Source organism: Ranitomeya variabilis, chromosome 4 (assembly GCF_051348905.1).
Source record: "Ranitomeya variabilis isolate aRanVar5 chromosome 4, aRanVar5.hap1, whole genome shotgun sequence".
Classification (NCBI taxonomy): domain Eukaryota; kingdom Metazoa; phylum Chordata; class Amphibia; order Anura; family Dendrobatidae; genus Ranitomeya; species Ranitomeya variabilis.
Window position 1 is genome coordinate 694,699,573 of NC_135235.1, and position 17,814 is coordinate 694,717,386.

Here is a 17,814-nt window from a genome sequence, read left to right on the forward strand (position 1 = left end):
GCCCAGGGCTTTGTGGAAGAGGAGCAGAGAGATACAGTACAGGAAACGGGTGACTGCGGGTCAGCTGTTGTGTGCGTGTCTCCTCTCAGACTCAGCCGCACAGTCAGCTGTTCCGCTGACTTGTCTGGCTGAAGTGAGGGTCGGCACGCACCCAGAGCTCTCCTGGCAGAGTTACAGAAGTCCGGCAGCGACAGCAGGTGATGTGAAGGAGCTGCGCATGCACTTCCCATCACCTGTGCAGTCTGCCAGCCGGTGCCGACTATACAATAAAGTGCGCACTGCTGGACACACGCTAGGAGCATGCAGGGCAGGCACAAATGAAGGAGCTGGGGCTGGGAGCGGGGCCCACCGGAGGATTCTCCGGTGTCCCGGTGACCCAGTCCGACTCTGTTCAGAAGTCCCGGTAATGCCATGAAATGCACCATTTAACTGAACCTATCTACAACCACCAAAACACCATCTTGGCTGCCAATACCGGAAGGTCACTAATAAAATCCATGGACTAGTGTGTCCATGGTTTACTAGGAATGGGCAGTGGAATAAGAGAACCAGACGGACAGGTATGTGATACTTTAGAACGCGCGCGAACACTGCAAGCAGACACCTGTTCAACTACATCCCGATGCAACCATGGCCACCAAAAACAACGAGAATGGAGGTCTGCGGTTGCCTTACCCTCTGGATGACCAGCAAGCACGGAGTTACGATGTTCCTATATAGCTTTACGCGCAAATTATATGGTACAAATAATCTCCCCGAAAGGCAGGTGCATATCCCTGAGCATCCAACACCTCTCCCTCCAGGTCAGGGTACAAGGCTGTAATAACTACTCCCTTCTGTAGAACTGAGACAAGGTTCTCATGATCACCACCACCTGGTAAGCTATGGGACAAAGCATTAGCCTTGGTGTTTTTAACTCCTGGATGAAAAGTGACCACAAATTTTAATCTAGTAAACAGTGACCACCTAACTTGCCTTGGGTTGAGACGTTTAGCCAATTGAAGATATGACAGGCTCTTGTGGTCCATGATAACCGTAATAAGATGGACTGGCCCTCTAACGAATATCGCCATTACAGGAACACCAATTTAATTGCCAGAAGCTCCCTATTACCCATGTCATAATTTCTCTCAGTCGATAATAATTTTTGGGAAAAGAACGCGCATGGACCCCATTTACCAGGTGACGGTATAGCCCCAACCCCCACCTCCGACGCATCCACTTCTACTATGACAGGTTGAGAAACTTCCGGTTGACAGAGTATAGGTGCTGTGTCAAAACAACTCTTTAAGGAGGAAAAAGCCTGCTGAGCAGCATTCGATCATTTAGAAAAATCAGACCCCTTCCTTGTCATGTCAGTAAGGGATTCCACCATTACCAAGTAATGAGCTTAACTAAGGTTGAGCAAGCAAGCCCATGAGTTCTAGAAAACTCAGCATCAACCATCTTGACTTCAGCTCCACTGTCTACAAACTCTGAAATTCTGTTGTGCTCTCTAGCACCATCTCTGCTGTCAGGGCAAACCGAAAATTACAGATTGGCTTAGGAATCAAGGGGCAGGCCCCAATAAAATGTCCGTTTCCCCTACAAAAGAAACACACTCCCTTTTTTCTTGCGAATCTCAAAGGAGACATATGACGTAGAAGCACCTCCTAACTGCATGCGTTCCTCCCAACTCAACAAGTACTGGTACACCCCCAGACAGTAGCGTAGCTACCAGTGGGGCAGAGGGGGCAGTCGCCCCGGGCCCTGTGCTCTGAGGGGGCCCACCCGGAGCTACGCTACTGTCAGGGCCGGCGTTAGGGACCCCTGCCTCCGGTCAATGTTTATCTTTAACCCCTTCCTGACATCTGACGTACTATCCTGTCGAGGTGGGGTGGGCCCGTATGACCACCGACGGGATAGTACGTCATACGCGATCGGCCGCGCTCACGGGGGGAGCGCGGCCGATCGCGGCCGGGTGTCAGCTGCATATCGCAGCTGACATCCGGCACTATGTGCCAGGAGCGGTCACGGACCGCCCCCGGCACATTAACCCCCGGCACACCGCGATCAAACATGATTGCGGTGTGCCGGCGGTATAGGGAAGCATCGCGCAGGGAGGGGGCTCCCTGCGGGCTTCCCTGAGACCCCCGGAGCAACGCGATGTGATCGCGCTGCTCTGAGGGTCTCCTACCTCCCTCCTCGCCGCAGGTCCCGGATCCAAGATGGCCGCGGCATCCGGGTCCTGCAGGGAGGGAGGTGGCTTACCGAGTGTCTGCTCAGAGCAGACACTTGGTAAGCCTGCAGCCCTGCACAGCAGATCGCAGATCTGGCAGAGTGCTGTGCACACTGCCAGATCAATGATCTGTGATGTCCCCCCCTGGGACAAAGTAAAAAAGTTTAAAAAAAATTCCCCACATGTGTGTAAAAAAAAAAATAAAAAAAATATCCTAAATAAAGAAAAAAAAAAAAATTATTCCCATAAATACATTTCTTTAGCTAAATAAAATAAAAAAAAACAATAAAAGTACACATATTTAGTATCGCCGCGTCCGTAACGACCCAACCTATAAAACTGCCCCACTAGTTAACCCCTTCAGTAAACACCGTAAGAAAAAAAAAACGAGGCAAAAAACAACGCTTTATTATCATACCGCCGAACAAAAAGTGGAATAACACGCGATGAAAAAGACTGATATAAATAACCATGGTACCGCTGAAAACGTCATCTTGTCCCGCAAAAAACGAGCCGCCATACAGCATCATCAGCAAAAATATAAAAAAGTTATAGTCCTGAGAATAAAGCGATACCAAAATAATTATTTTTTCTATAAAATAGTTTTTATCGTATAAAAGCGCCAAAACATAAAAAAAATGATATAAATGAGATATCGCTGTAATCGTACTGACCCGACGAATAAAACTGCTTTATCAATTTTACCAAACGCGGAACGGTATAAACGCCTCCCCAAAAAGAAATTCATGAATAGCTGGTTTTTGATCACTCTGCCTCACAAAAATCGGAATAAAAAGCGATCAAAAAATGTCACGTGTCCGAAAATGTTACCAATAAAAACGTCAACTCGTCCCGCAAAAAACAAGATCTCACATGACTCTGTGGACTCAAATATGGAAAAATTACAGCTCTCAAAATGTGGTAACGCAAAAAATATTTTTTGCAATGAAAAGCGTCTTTCAGTGTGTGACGGCTGCCAATCATAAAAATCCGCTAAAAAACCCGCTATAAAAATAAATCAAACCCCCCTTCATCACCCCCTTAGTTAGGGAAAAATTAAAAAATGTATTTATTTCCATTTTCCCATTAGGGTTAGGGCTAGAGTTAGGACTAGAGTTAGGGCTAGGGTTAGGGCAAGGGTTAGGGTTAGGGCTAGGGTTAGGGTTGGGGCTAGGGTTGGGGCTAGGGTTAGGGCTAGGGTTAGGGCTAGGGTTAGGGCTAGTGTTACGGCTAGTGTTACGGCTAGTGTTAGGGCTAGTGATAGGGCTAGGGTTATTGCTAGGGTTAGGGCTAGGGTTGGGGCTAGGGTTGGGGCTACAGTTAGGGTTGGGGCTAAAGATAGGGTTAGGGTTTGGATTACATTTACGGTTGGGAATAGGGTTGGGTGTGTCTGGGTTAGAGGAGTGGTTAGGGTTACTGTTGGGATTAGGGTAAGGGGTGTGTTTGGATTAGGGTTTCAGTTATAATTGGGGGTTTCCACTGTTCAGGCACATCAGGGGCTTTCCAAACGGGACATGGCAACCGATCTGAATTCCAGCCAATTCTGCGTTGAAAAAGGAAAACAGTGTTCCTTCCCTTCAGAGCTCTCCCGTGTGCCCAAACAGGGGTTTACCCCAACATATGGGGTATCAGCGTACTCAGGACAAATTGGACATCATCTTTTGGGGTCCAATTTCTCCTGCTACCCTTGAGAAAATACAAAACTGGGGGCCGAAAAATAAGTTTTGTGGGAAAAAAAAGATTTTTTATTTTCACGGCTCTGCGTTGTAAACTGTAGTGAAATACTTGGGGGTTCAAAGTTCTCACAACGCATCTAAATAAGTTCCTTGGGGGGTCTAGTTTCCGATATGGGGTCACTTGTGGGGGGTTTGTACTGTTTGGGTACATCAGGGGCTCTGCAAATGCAACGTGACACCTGCAGACCAATCCATTTAAGTCTGCATTCCAAATGGCGCTCCTTCCCTTCCGAGCTCTGTCATGCTCCCAAACAGTGGTTCCCCCCCACATATGGGGTATCAGCATACTCAGGACAAATTGGACAACAACTTTTGGGGTCCAATTTATCATGATACCCTTGTGAAAATACAAAACTGGGGGCTAAAAAATCATTTTTGTGAAAAAAAAAAAAAAAAAATTTTATTTTCACGGCTCTGCGTTAAAAACTGTAGTGAAACACTTGGGGGTTCAAAGCTCTCAAAACACATCTAGATAAGTTCCTTAGGGGGTCTACTTTCCAAAATGGTGTCACTTGTGTGGGTTTTTAATGTTTAGGCACATCAGGGGCTCTGCAAACGCAACATGGCATCCCATCTTAATTCCAGTCAATTTTGCATTGAAAAGTAAAATAGCGCTCCTTCCCTTCCGAGCTCTGCTATGCGCCCAAACAGTGGTTTACCCCCACATATGGGGTATCGTCGTACTCAGGACAAATTGCACAACAACTTTTGTGGTCTAATTTCTTCTCTTACCCTTGGGGAAATAAAAAAATGGGGGCGAAAAGATCATTTTTGTGAAAAAATATGATTTTTTATTTTTACGGCTCTGCATTATAAACTTCTGTGAAGCACTTGTTTGGTCAAAGTGCTCAAGACACATCTAGATAAGTTCCTTAGGGCGTCTACTTTCCAAAATGGTGTCACTTGTGGGGGGTTTCAATGTTTAGGCACATCAGGGGCTCTCCAAACGCAACATGACGTCCCATCTCAATTCCAGTCAATTTTGCATTGAAAAGTCAAATGGCGCTCCTTCGCTTCCGAGCTCTGTCATGCGCCCAAACAATGGTTTACACCCACATATGGGGTATCAGCGTACTCAGGACAAATTGTACAACAAATTTTGGGGTCTATTTTCTCCTGTTACCCTTGGTAAAATAAAACAAATTGGATCTGAAATAAAGTTTGTGTGAAAAAAAGTTAAATGTTCATTTTTATTTAAACATTCCAAAAATTCCTGTGAAACACCTGAAGGGTTAATAAACTTCTTGAAAGTGGTTTTGAGTACCTTGAGGGGTGCAGTTTTTAGAATGGTGTCACACTTGGGTATTTTCTATCATATAGACCCCTCAAAATGACTTCAAATGAGATGTGGTCCCTAAAAAAAAAATGGTGTTGTAAAAATGAGAAATTGCTGGTCAACTTTTAACCCTTATAACTCCGTCACAAAAAAAAATTTGGGTTCCAAAATTGTGCTGATGTAAAGTAGACATGTGGGAAATGTTACTTATTAAGTATTCTGCGTGACATATGTCTGTGATTTAAGGGCAAAAAAAAAGTTGGAAAATTGCGAAATTTTCAAAATTTTCGCCAAATATTCTTTTTTTTCACAAATAAACACAAGGTATATCGAAGAAATTTTACCACTATCATGAAGTACAATATGTCTCGAGAAAACAATGTCAGAATCGCCAAGATCCGTTGAAGCGTTCCAGAGTTATAACCTCATAAAGGGACAGTGGTCAGAATTGTAAAAATTGGCCCGGTCATTAACGTGCAAACCACCCTTGGGGGTGAAGGGGTTAAAGGGAAGGTGCCATCAAAAAAAATTTTTTTACAGCAATTGTAAAAATGTAAAGAATTAATGTTTACATTTTCATAAAAAATATTATCATTTGTTTATAATTTAGTAAAATATGAAAAATAATGTAAAAAGTTTTGGAATTTCCACTTTTAAACACTAGGGGGAGCAGCTGCTGAAATTTCAGAAAAACCTTGTGTACAACTAGCTCACATTACTGCACTGCAGTAATTATGGGCGGAGTCTGCTGACATGTGTGTGATGTCTCCTCTCCTTCCCTTCTGGGTGTCTGCTAAGGGATAAGAGAGGATGATATTCAGGAACCCAGTGAGCAGCCATTTTGTTGGTGACTGCAGAGTAAGGCTGCCGTCACACTAGCAGTATTTGGTCAGTATTTTACCTCAGTATTTGTAAGCCAAAACCAGGAGTGGAACAATTAGAGGAAAAGTATAATAGAAACATATGCTCCACTTCTGCATTTATCAACCACTCCTGGTTTTGGCTTACAAATACTGAGGTAAAATACTGAGCAAATACTGAATGTGTGACCGCAGCCTTATACTGACAAGTAGACAGTCACCGAGGATGGCAGGCAGCAAGGATTCTGGGAGATATGTGGTGGAGGGAGCAGGGTGACAGCAGCACAGAGTATTTCAGGAGAGCAGTGTGCTGGTCTATGGGGGGGGCACCATGTTCAGTGCGCGGAGCAGCCAGGGATTGTACATAGAACGCTGTCTTTTATACACATGGATGGACCGTCTGCTCCACAGAAATCCAGGAAACATTTCTGCGGATTGATGGCCTGTTCTGATCCAGACTTTGCATGCAGACTGTTGTGAATTCTGTTTGTGGGCTCCCTCTGGTGGCTGCTGGTGGTACTGGAGGACTTGTGTATTCTGCGGTCTCCGGTCCACCTGTTTCCATCAGGAAATGGGAGTTCCCTATTTAACCTGGTTTCTCTGTCATTCCCTCGCCGGCTATCAATGTTACCAGAGTCTCTCTGTAGCTCTTGTTACCTGCTCCTAGTCTGCTGGATCAGCTAAGTTGGATTTTTGTCCTATGTTGATTTTTGAATGTTTTAGTCCAGCTTGCAGTAATATGAATCTTTGCTGCTGGAAGCTCTAGTGAACTGAAATTACCACTCCTATGCCATGAGTTGGCATCGGAGTTTAAGGTAATTTCAGGATGGTATTTTGAAAGGGTTTTCAGCTGACCGCGAAGTCTCCTTTTGTATACTCTGCTATCTAGCTAAATGGGCCTCATTTTGCTGAATCTGTTTTCATGACTACGTACGTGTTTTCCTCTTAACTCACCGTCATTATATGTTGGGGGCTACTATCTCTGTGGGGAATTTCTCTGGAGGCAAGCCAGGTCTGTGTTTCCTCTGCTAGGGGTAGCTAGATCTCCGGCTGGCGCGAGACGTCTAGAGAAACCACAGGCACGTTCCCCGGCTACTATTAGTTGTGTGTTAGGTTCAGCATCGCGGTCAGCTTAGTTTCCATCATCCTAGAGCTAGTCCTGTTTTTGCCTATGTCCCTGCTATTTCCCTGCCATTGGGAATCATGACAGCAGACCCCATTCCCCTCCTCAGATCCTGTCTTCTCCATCCTGTCCTGGCGATGTGTGAAAGCGAGGCGACAGGCGCAGTCAGGGGTGACGCTGGGAAGGAAATGTAGCCATATAGTAACGGTAAAAATGAGACCCCTCTCTTCAGCTGCATCACAAGCCCTGACTGCACCTAACTGGAGGTCATGCTGCCCCCTCTATTACCCCAGACCCACATGCAGGTGCTCAGCCAGAACCACCATAGAATGGGTCCGCTTTCTGAAGATAATACTGCCATAGTGTTCTCACATAATGCCGCCATATAGATCACACACAATACTATCAAATAGATCACACAATACTGTCATACAGTTTTCACATAATACCACCATATAGATCACACATAATACCGCCAGTGTTCTCACATACCTCCATATAGATCACACAATACCGCCATAGTGTTCTCACATAATACCGCCATATAGATCACACAATACCGCCATACTTCTCACAATGCCGCCATATAGATCACACATAATACTGCCAGTGTTCTCACATAATACCACCATATAGATCACACACAATACCACCATATAATTCTCACAATACTGATCAAGCATAATACCACCATACAGATCACATAATACCGTCATATAGATCTCACATAATGCCATAATACAGCATGACCCCTGCAGCTCCTGTTATCGCATGCATTGAGTTGTGTGTGCAATGGGGAAAGACATGCAGGGGGGAGAGGAGTGCATAGGAGAGGATTAGATACACTGTTCACCAGACAGTATCACACAGGATAGGATTAGATACACGGCTCAGCACACAGTATCACACAGGATAGGATTAGATACACGGCTCAGCATAGTATCACACAGTATAGGATTAGATGCATGGCTCAGCACACAGTATCACACAGGATAGGATTAGATACACGGCGCAGCAGACAGTATCACACAGGATAGGATTAGATAGACGGCTCAGCATAGTATCACACAGTATAGGATTAGATGCATGGCTCAGCACACAGTATCACACAGGATAGGATTAGATACACGGCGTAGCAGACAGTATCACACAGGATAGGATTAGATACACGGCTCAGCATAGTATCACACAGTATAGGATTAGATGCATGCTCAGCACACAGTATCACACAGGATAGGATTAGATACACGGCTCAGCATAGTATCACACAGTATAGGATTAGATGCATGCTCAGCACACAGTATCACAGAGGATAGGATTAGATACACGGCTCAGCATAGTATCACACAGTATAGGATTAGATGCATGACTCAGCACAGTATCACACAGGAGAGGAGTAGATACACGGCTCAGTAACACACAAGGGAGGAGATAACTGCTCAGAGTCAGCACCACAAAGGAGAGAATTAGATTCCCTCTCCCCCACCCGACTGATACTCACGGCTGCCTGCTGAGTCCTTCTCCCTCCCGTCCATGGTCTCCTCCTCCTCCTATGACTGCAGGGCTCCTGCGATCATCCTGGGAAGCTAGCTGGAGCTCACAGCTGCAGTGTGAGCTCCAGGAAGATGGCGCTGGTCTCCTGCCTCTGCCGTGCTGTGGACGGCTCGGGGGGCGTGGCCAGATCACAGCAGGGAGCAGCTTATAATGGTAGGTATAGAGTCGGCTCCCGACCGCAGATCTCTAAGCCCTGGGCTGCCGTAAATGCGGAGTGTAAGTGACGTGCAGCTACACTTACACTCCTGCAAAGCAAAATGGCGGCGCCCAGTGGCTGAAAAAAAAAATTAATAATAAAAAAAATGTTAAAGTTAAAAAATGTAAATTTGTATTAAAAATAATTGTTTATATAAACAATCATTTTTAATACAAAAAATAAAATGCGGCACCTTTCCTTTAATTTCCCCTGCGTTTGTACTGTGTATGTAGCTAAAGTAACATGCACGGTACAAACGCTCACAGGGAGTTAGCAGAGAGAAGGAAGAGAAGGCCTCCAATCAGAGTGCAGGGAGTGAGTCATGTGATCACTCTTCTGCAGTCTGTGGAGGAGAGGGGGAAGGGAGGTCACTCACCACTCACCCAATCCTGGCTGAGCGCGCTCTGCTCAAAGCTCCTGTGCTGCAGAGAAGTGATCAGCAGCAGCAGCCGGGGACGCAGGGGGACTGTGCCTCTGACTGTGAGCTCACTATCTGCACATGATGTCTGCACCTGACTGGGAGGAGCAGCCCCCAGGACCAGAGGACACTCTCTCCACAGCATGATGAGGATCTTGGCACATGTCATTTGCTTTTTGATATGTCTGATCTGTTGCCTTGAATACACACATACAGGCACAGTATATAAAGCAATGAAGGTTCTTAAACTTGTATGTCTTGTTTATCCTGCAATCTGGACAGACCCTGAAAACTGGCATGTGATCGATAAGTGTCTTGGCACATAATTTATTTACTGCTGATTAGCTTATGGGAAGGAGAATGATTATTTTCTTAAGTTTGCGAGCGGCTGGAATCTTGCAAGATGGCTTTTACATGTGGGAGCCTGTCACTATATAAGGTCCGGCCAGCATCTGTACGCCCTCACATAGTGTTCTAGAATGCTCTCTATGTCCCCAATCCTCTACGCAAGGCACAAAAAAGAGCTTTTATTATACTCACGGATGGCGCAGTCTGGGCGTCACTAGTCTTGATCCGGCGCCGACCCTCTTCCTGTGATCGCTGTCCCTCTTCGTGTGGAAGATGCGTCCTACATCCTGCATTCAGTGTCCTCTATCGCACTCCCATGCAGGTGCACTTCTCTTTGCCCTGCTAAAGTCGGAGCACAGTATTGTAGTGCGCATGCGCCGGCTTTATTTCCAGGTCATCAGTGCCCTTTGGCCTTTCCCAGCACATATGCACTACAGTACTTAGCTCTGCACTCAGCAGCCTAGAGAGAAGTGTGCCTGCACAGGAGCGCGATGGGTGACACGGTGTGGATGACGTAGGATGTGTCATCCAGATGAAGCAGTAATGGAGGATGGCGATCTTAAGTCAAGACCAGCTATGCCTTGGTGAGCGCCATTGGTGAGTATAATGAGAGGTCATTTTTATGCCTTGCGGAGGGGATTGGGGACACATTTACAGCCTTCCTTATAGAGGCTGCCTATGGGAGCTGCATTATACTATATAGTCTTCCTATGTGAAGGGCATTATACTATAGGGTCTGCCTATGGGGAGTGCATGATACTATATGAAGGCCTATGGTGAATGTATTATACCGTATTGAGGACTATCTGGTGTATTATGCTATATGGAGGCTATCTAGAGGGCCATCATTCAGTGTGGAGATTACAGCGACAGGGCCATCATACAGTGTTGGAGCCAGTTTGGGGAATATTAAGGGGTCAGTATATACAGTGAGGGGGCATCATACTGTGTATAGGGGAGCTGTACAGTGGGGGAGACTCGGGACTTTATTAAATATAAAGTGGGCACTTATTCTTACAGGGGAACTCAGGTTACTGTGACTATCAAAGGGTCACACACAGAGGGCATTATTACTTTCTAGGGGACAAAATGTGGGCACTGTTTTCTATGGCACTTGCACCCGGCATTACTATATTATAGAGGGGTGCTTTAGAATTTAGAGGGCACAGAGAACCACACAGCAGGTGCAGTAATAGGGACACATGGCAGCAGCGGCTCAGTATTGGGGTATCAGGTGCAGTAATAGGGACACATGGCAGCAGCGGCTCAGTATTGGGGTATCAGGGGCAGTAATAGGGACACATACGGCAGCAGCGGCTTAGTATTGGGGTATCAGGGGCAGTAATAGGGACACATACGGCAGCAGCGGCTCAGTATTGGGGTATCAGTGGCAGTAATAGGGACACATACGGCAGCAGCGGCTCAGTATTGGGGTATCAGGGGCAGTAATAGGGACACATACGGCAGCAGTGGCTCAGTATTGGGGTATCAGGTGCAGTAATAGTGACACATACGGCAGCAGCGGCTCAGTATTGGGGTATCAGATGCAGTAATAGGGACACATACGGCAGCAGCAGCTCAGTATTGGGGTATCAGCAGGATGAAGAGTTTGTGCAGGTTGGGAATAGATGGTGATGGGGCTGGAATGCGAGAAGTGAAACGTGTCTTTGTTGTATTCTCTGCAGATGAGTTGTAGCTGGAAGAAGTTGTCATGTCGGTCTGGCCCAGATAGAATTGTTCATTTTTCCCGTCTTTTCCATCAGAAAGAACGTCAGAGGTAAGTCATTATCTGTAACTGTGCAGTGATCAGTTACATGTTCTGCAGGACTGGTATCTACCACTGACCATATGGCGGTAATATCTATGTTGGTCTTTATATAGAGATTATCTTCAGTAACAGCGCGGTAATCTGCTGAGGTTCTCCTCCACTATTAGGGCGCATCACCGAATTGTAATGAAGGTTACCTGGTTAGGGGCCCACTCAGAAGCTTCGCCCCCCTGGACCAAAACCCTAGCTACGCCTCTGCCCCCAGACCATCCCCTTACCGGCACAGGAGTATTGTCCCGGAAAGAGGGCTCCAGAGAAGGTGGTCTTACCCATCTATCCCGCAGGATGCTGTCCACATGTATAGCCAATGACATGGCAGCCTCCAAGGACTCTTTTAACCTTTCTGTAAGGTCTGCCTTGCTAAAATTGGCTTTTATGACCGGGTCATTCCACTTGGTATCGGTTGCCCACCTGTGGAATTCCTAGCTGTAAGGCTAGGTTCACGTTGCATTAGCGCATGCATTAAACGGACTGCGTTAATGCAATTGCCGAAAAAGATCGCTTTATGCGATCGCGCTAGCGCAGATGCTCTATCTGCGCTAGCGGTGACGGACCCGGAAACGCTGCAGCCCACGTCTGGGGGTCCGTCACAGAATGACGGCACATCGCTAGTGCATGCTGATTATGGCATGCGTTGGAGATGTGCCTGATAATAGGGGTTAATGGCAGCATTAACTGACTGCATTACACCGCGTTATGCCGCGATGTAGCGCAGTCCGTCTAACGGACTGTTATAACGCAATGTGAACCCAGCCTAAATCTTCACTGAACTTTTCTCCTGCTGAAGGCGACACAGCCTAGAATCAGCCAGGGAAATGCAGTCATGAGCATCACAGATAAGGGCTAAAGCCCCCACAGTAGGCGTCTGCAGCAGCTGCCATTGCTGCTGAACCTCAGAACATAGGTCAGTCACTTCCAGTGACAACCTCTGCAGCTGCTCTGCCAGCCCAGAAATGGGATCCAAAAAGAAAAAAAAAATACACACACAAAAAATGTCATAGAATGGTAGAGTTGGAAGGGACCTCCTGGGTCATCTGTCCAACCCCCTGTTCAAAGCAGGATTCACTAAATCATCCCAGACAGATGTCTGTCCAACCTCTGTTTGAAGACTTCCATTGAAGGAGAACTCACCACATCTTGTGGCAGCCTGTTCCACTCATTGATCACCCTCACTGTCAAAGTTTTTTTTTCTAATATCTAATCTGTGTCTCCTCCCATTCAGTTTCATCCCATTGCTTCTAGTCTTTCCTTGTGCAAATGAGAATAAGGGCTCATACTCACCTGTGAGAAACTGAGTCTCGCATGTTAATACCCAGCACTCAGATCGGAGCATGCGGCCGCATTGGAATACATGCAGCCACACGCTCTGCTCCTGAGTGCTGGCAGCAGCGCCGGGTATTGACATGCGAGACTCATCCGTTTTTCTCGCAGGTGAGTATGAGCCCTAAATATGATCCTTTTACAATGTGACAGCCCTTGAGATATTAGTAGACAGCTATTAAGTCTCCTCTGTCTTCTTTTTTGCCAGCTAAACATTCCTAAATCTTGTAAACGTTCCTCATAGGACATGGTTTGCAGAGCGGTCACCATTCTGGTCGCTCTTCTTTGAACTTGCTCCAGTTTGTTGATGTCGTTTTTTTTAAATGTGGTGCCCAAAACTGGACACAGTATTCCAGATGAGGTCTGACCAAAGAGGAGTAGAGGGCAATAATGACTTCACATGATCTAGACTGTATGCTTCTGTTAATGCATCCCAGAATTGTATTTGCCTTTTTTGCTGCTGCATCACACTGTTGACTCATGTTCAGTCTGTGATCAATTAGTATACCCAAGTCTTTTTCACATGTGCTGTTGCTTAGCCCTATTCCTCCCATTCTGTATATGCTTTTTTAATTTTTATTGCCCATATGTAGTACTTTGCATTTTCCCTGTTAAAAACCATTCTGTTAGTTGCTGCCCACTGCTCCAGTTTGTGTTTGAATCCTCTCTCTCTCTTCTCTAGTATTAGCTATCCCTCCTAGCTTTGTGTCATCAGCAAATTTTAATCAGTTTACCCCTCAATGCCTTCATCTAAATCATTGATAAGATGTTGGACATTACAGAGCCCAGGACAGAGCCCTGTGGTACCCCACGTGAGACATTCTTCCAACAGGATGTGCAGCCATTTACGACCACTCTTTGGGTCCGGTTAGTGATGAGTGAGCACTAAAATGCTTGGGTGCTCGGGTCGAGCAAATTGGAATACTTGGGTACTCGACCCAAGCAACAAGCCCAATATAAGGGAAACCTGAGTATTTTTACCGCGATTCCCCCCGGGGGTCCTTTTTAAGGTCTGAAAATGATGGGAACACTGCTCAAATGACACAGGACCATCATGGGGATTGCCCCTGGAAGCATTTCTGACTCCTAGGTCACAACTGTAAGCAATGTTGTCAAAGTTTCACGTCATTTTTACAGGTGCACCAAAAAAACATACCAAAACGTAAACAAAATGGATTTTGCTGGGAAATATGTTAAAGGGCACCTGTCACCCCGTTTTTTCGGTATGAGATAAAAATACCGTTAAATAGGGCCTGAGCTGTGCATTACAATAGTGTAGTTTGTGGACCCCGATTCCCCACCTATGCTGCCGAAATACGTTACCAAAGTAGTCATTTTCGCCTGTCAATCAGGCTGGTCAGGTCAAAAGGGCGTGGTGTCTTCCCCCAGATCTTGCGTAGTTTTCCGTTGGTGGCGTAGTGGTGTGCGCATGCCCAAGGTCCAGAATCCTGCACAGGGGTGTGAAAATAGCAGCGATGTCCGTTATTCCATTGGTGGTCGGTGGGCGCGCCATCTTCCTTTGGCCGTGCGTGCGTAGAAGCGGCGCTCTGCTGGCCGCGGCTTCAGGAAAATGGCCGCGGGCATCCGCGCGTGCGCAGATGGATATGGTGGCGGCCATTTTCCTGAAGCCGAGATGTATAAAAAGTTGGCTAGGGTTGAAGTGAATGGAAAAAGTGTAAAAATATATATATTCATATATATTATACACATACAGTGGGGCAAAAAAGTTTTTAGTCAGTCAGCAATAGTGCATGTTCCACCACTTAAAAAGATGAGAGGCGTCTGTAATTTACATCATAGGTAGACCTCAACTATGGGAGACAAACTGAGAAAAAAAAATCCAGAAAATCACATTGTCTGTTTTTTTATCATTTTATTTGCATATTATGGTGGAAAATAAGTATTTGGTCAGAAACAAAATTTCATCTCAATACTTTGTAATATATCCTTTGTTGGCAATGACAGAGGTCAAACATTTTCTGTAAGTCTTCACAAGGTTGCCACACACTGTGGTTGGCATGTTGGCCCATTCCTCCATGCAGATCTACTCTAGAGCAGTGATGTTTTTGGCTTTTCGCTTGGCAACACGGACTTTCAACTCCCTCCAAAGGTTTTCTATAGGGTTGAGATCTGGAGACTGGCTAGGCCACTCCAGGACCTTGAATTGCTTCTTACGAAGCCACTCCTTAGTTGCCCTGGCGGTGTGCTTTGGATCATTGTCATGTTGAAAGACCCAGCCACGTTTCATCTTCAATGCCCTTGCTGATGGAAGGAGGTTTGCACTCCACCGGATCAGTCGTCCTGGCCCCTTTGCAGAGAAACAGCCCCAAAGCATGATGTTTCCACCACCATGCTTTACAGTAGGTATGGTGTTTGATGGATGCAACTCTGTATTCTTTTTCCTCCAAACACGACAAGTTGTGTTTCTACCAAACAGTTCCAGTTTGGTTTTATCAGACCATAGGACATTCTCCCAAAACTCCTCTGGATCATCCAAATGCTCTCTAGCAGACTTCAAACGGGCCCGGACATGTACTGGCTTAAGCAGTGGGACACGTCTGGCACTGCTGGATCTGAGTCCATGGTGGCGTAGTGTGTTACTTATGGTAGGCCTTGTTACATTGGTCCCAGCTCTCTGCAGTTCATTCACTAGGTCCCCCCGCGTGGTTCTGGGATTTTTGCTCACCGTTCTTGTGATCATTCTGACCCCACGGGGTGGGATTTTGCGTGGAGCCCCAGATTGAGGGAGATTATCAGTGGTCTTGTATGTCTTCCATTTTCTAATTATTGCTCCCACTGTTGATTTCATCACTCCAAGCTGGTTGGCTATTGCAGATTCAGTCTTCCCAGCCTGGTGCAGGGCAACAATTTTGTTTCTGGTGTCCTTTGACAGCTCTTTGGTCTTCACCATAGTGGAGTTTGGAGTCAGACTGTTTGAGGGTGTGCACAGGTGTCTTTTTATACTGATAACAAGTTTAAACAGGTGCCATTACTACAGGTAATGAGTGGAGGAAGGAGGAGACTCTTAAAGAAGAAGTTACAGGTCTGAGAGAGCCAGAAATCTTGATTGTTTGTTTCTGACCAAATACTTATTTTCCACCATAATATGCAAATAAAATGATAAAAAAACAGACAATGTGATTTTCTGGATTTTTTTTTTTCTCAGTTTGTCTCCCATAGTTGAGGTCTACCTATGATGTAAATTACAGACGCCTCTCATCTTTTTAAGTGGTGGAACTTGCACTATTGCTGACTGACTAAATACTTTTTTGCCCCACTGTATGTAAATGTCCAACGAATATCTCAAGGTACCTTCACACGAAACGACTTTGTAACGATATCGCTAGCGATCCGTGACGTTGCAGCGTCCTGGCTAGCGATATCGTTTAGTTTGACACGCAGCAGCGATCAGGATCCTGCTGTGATGTCGCTGGTCGCTGAATAAAGTTCAGAACTTTATTTGGTCGTCCGATCGCCGTGTATCGTTGTGTTTGACAGCAAAAGCAGCGATACCAGCGATATTTTACACTGGCAACCAGGGTAAACATCGGGTTACTAAGCGCAGGGCCCGGGTTACTAAGCGCAGGGCCGCGCTTAGTAACCCGATGTTTACCCTGGTTACCAGTGTAAAATGTAAAAAAAACAAACAGTACATACTTACATTCGCATCCCCCACCGTCTGCGTCCCACACTGACTGAGCGCCGCAAAGTGAAAGTGAAAGCACAGCACAGCGGTGACGTCACCGCTGTGCCCTGCTACTGCTGTCGCTCAGTCAGTCAGTCAGTGCAGGAAGCGGACGCAAGGGGACGCGAATGTAAGTATGTACTGTTTGTTTTTTTACATTTTACGCTGGTAACCAGGGTAAACATCGGGCCCTGCGCTTAGCAACCCGATGTTTACCCTGGTTACCCGGGGACCTCGGCATCGTTGGTCGCTGGAGAGCTGTCTGTGTGACAGCTCTCCAGCGACCAAACAGCGACGCTGCAGCGATCGGCATTGTTGTCGCTATCGCTGCAGCGACGTTTCGTGTGAAGGTATCTTTACTTGTCATGATAAAATGTTAAAAAACCAATGCTAAGTGATAAACATTACATAATGATGGAATGTCCGTATAGATCCCTTGTATAACGAAGTTTCCTTTTCTTGTCCTCTCACTCTATTTTCCAGCTGGGATGGTTTTTCTTGAGAAGAACTGCCAGGAACTGACCATTAGGGCTGCGCCAAAGACAGGAGACACATCAAAAAAAGAGTCTATACACCAGTCCTCCGGAGAATTAGCGGCCCAGAGAAGGAAGAATAGGAAACCTACAGGTATAATTGTAACATTTAACAACCCTAGCCTGGCCATGTGGTGTGTGACACATAAGGAGATACATCTTGTTTCATTTATGAAGGAGGGACTCTTAAAGTCACAAAGCCTATTTTTAGAGGGGCATCAGGCAGCATTAATATTCTTAAAGGACATTAATAAACAGTGGGTCTCCTATGCTATTATTGCCTATGCAGTGAGTAGCTGGGCTGCCAAGAATTACAATGCACCCCAATACACCTTTCACGAGAGGTACAGGAGGGCCTCCTGAAAAAATGTTGCATTGAATGCAAGGCCTGCCTTGCTATCAAGTGATATGCACCCCAATAATAAGCCTTTGAACCCAGGTACTGGATGGCCACAGGAAAACCCACTTCAGTGTTCAGTTGGTCCTGCCATACAGTTTCCTTATGCATTGAATGCAAGGGCTGCCTTGATCCAAATTTGCACCCCTTGGAAGAAACATGGTGGATGGCCTACTAAAAACAAAACAAAACTGTCCCATTTACAAAGGAGCGGGTCTCCTAGACTCGTGATGCCCATACACTAAGTGTATGGGCTGACAAACATTTCCCCATGGGGGGTGACATTTTTATTTTTTTTTTAATTCAGCTCAAAATAGTGTTT

General features: G+C 46.0%; 1 protein-coding gene across 1 annotated transcript in view; it reads left to right on the plus strand.

Annotated features, from left to right (window-relative positions):
• LOC143767645 (uncharacterized) overlaps positions 1-17,814 on the plus strand; it is a 74,525-nt gene that overhangs the window by 21,733 nt on the left and 34,978 nt on the right. The window contains exon 8 of the mRNA XM_077256094.1: positions 17,046-17,189. Coding sequence (XP_077112209.1) covers positions 17,046-17,189 — 144 coding nt within the window. The remainder of the gene's footprint in view (positions 1-17,045; positions 17,190-17,814) is intronic.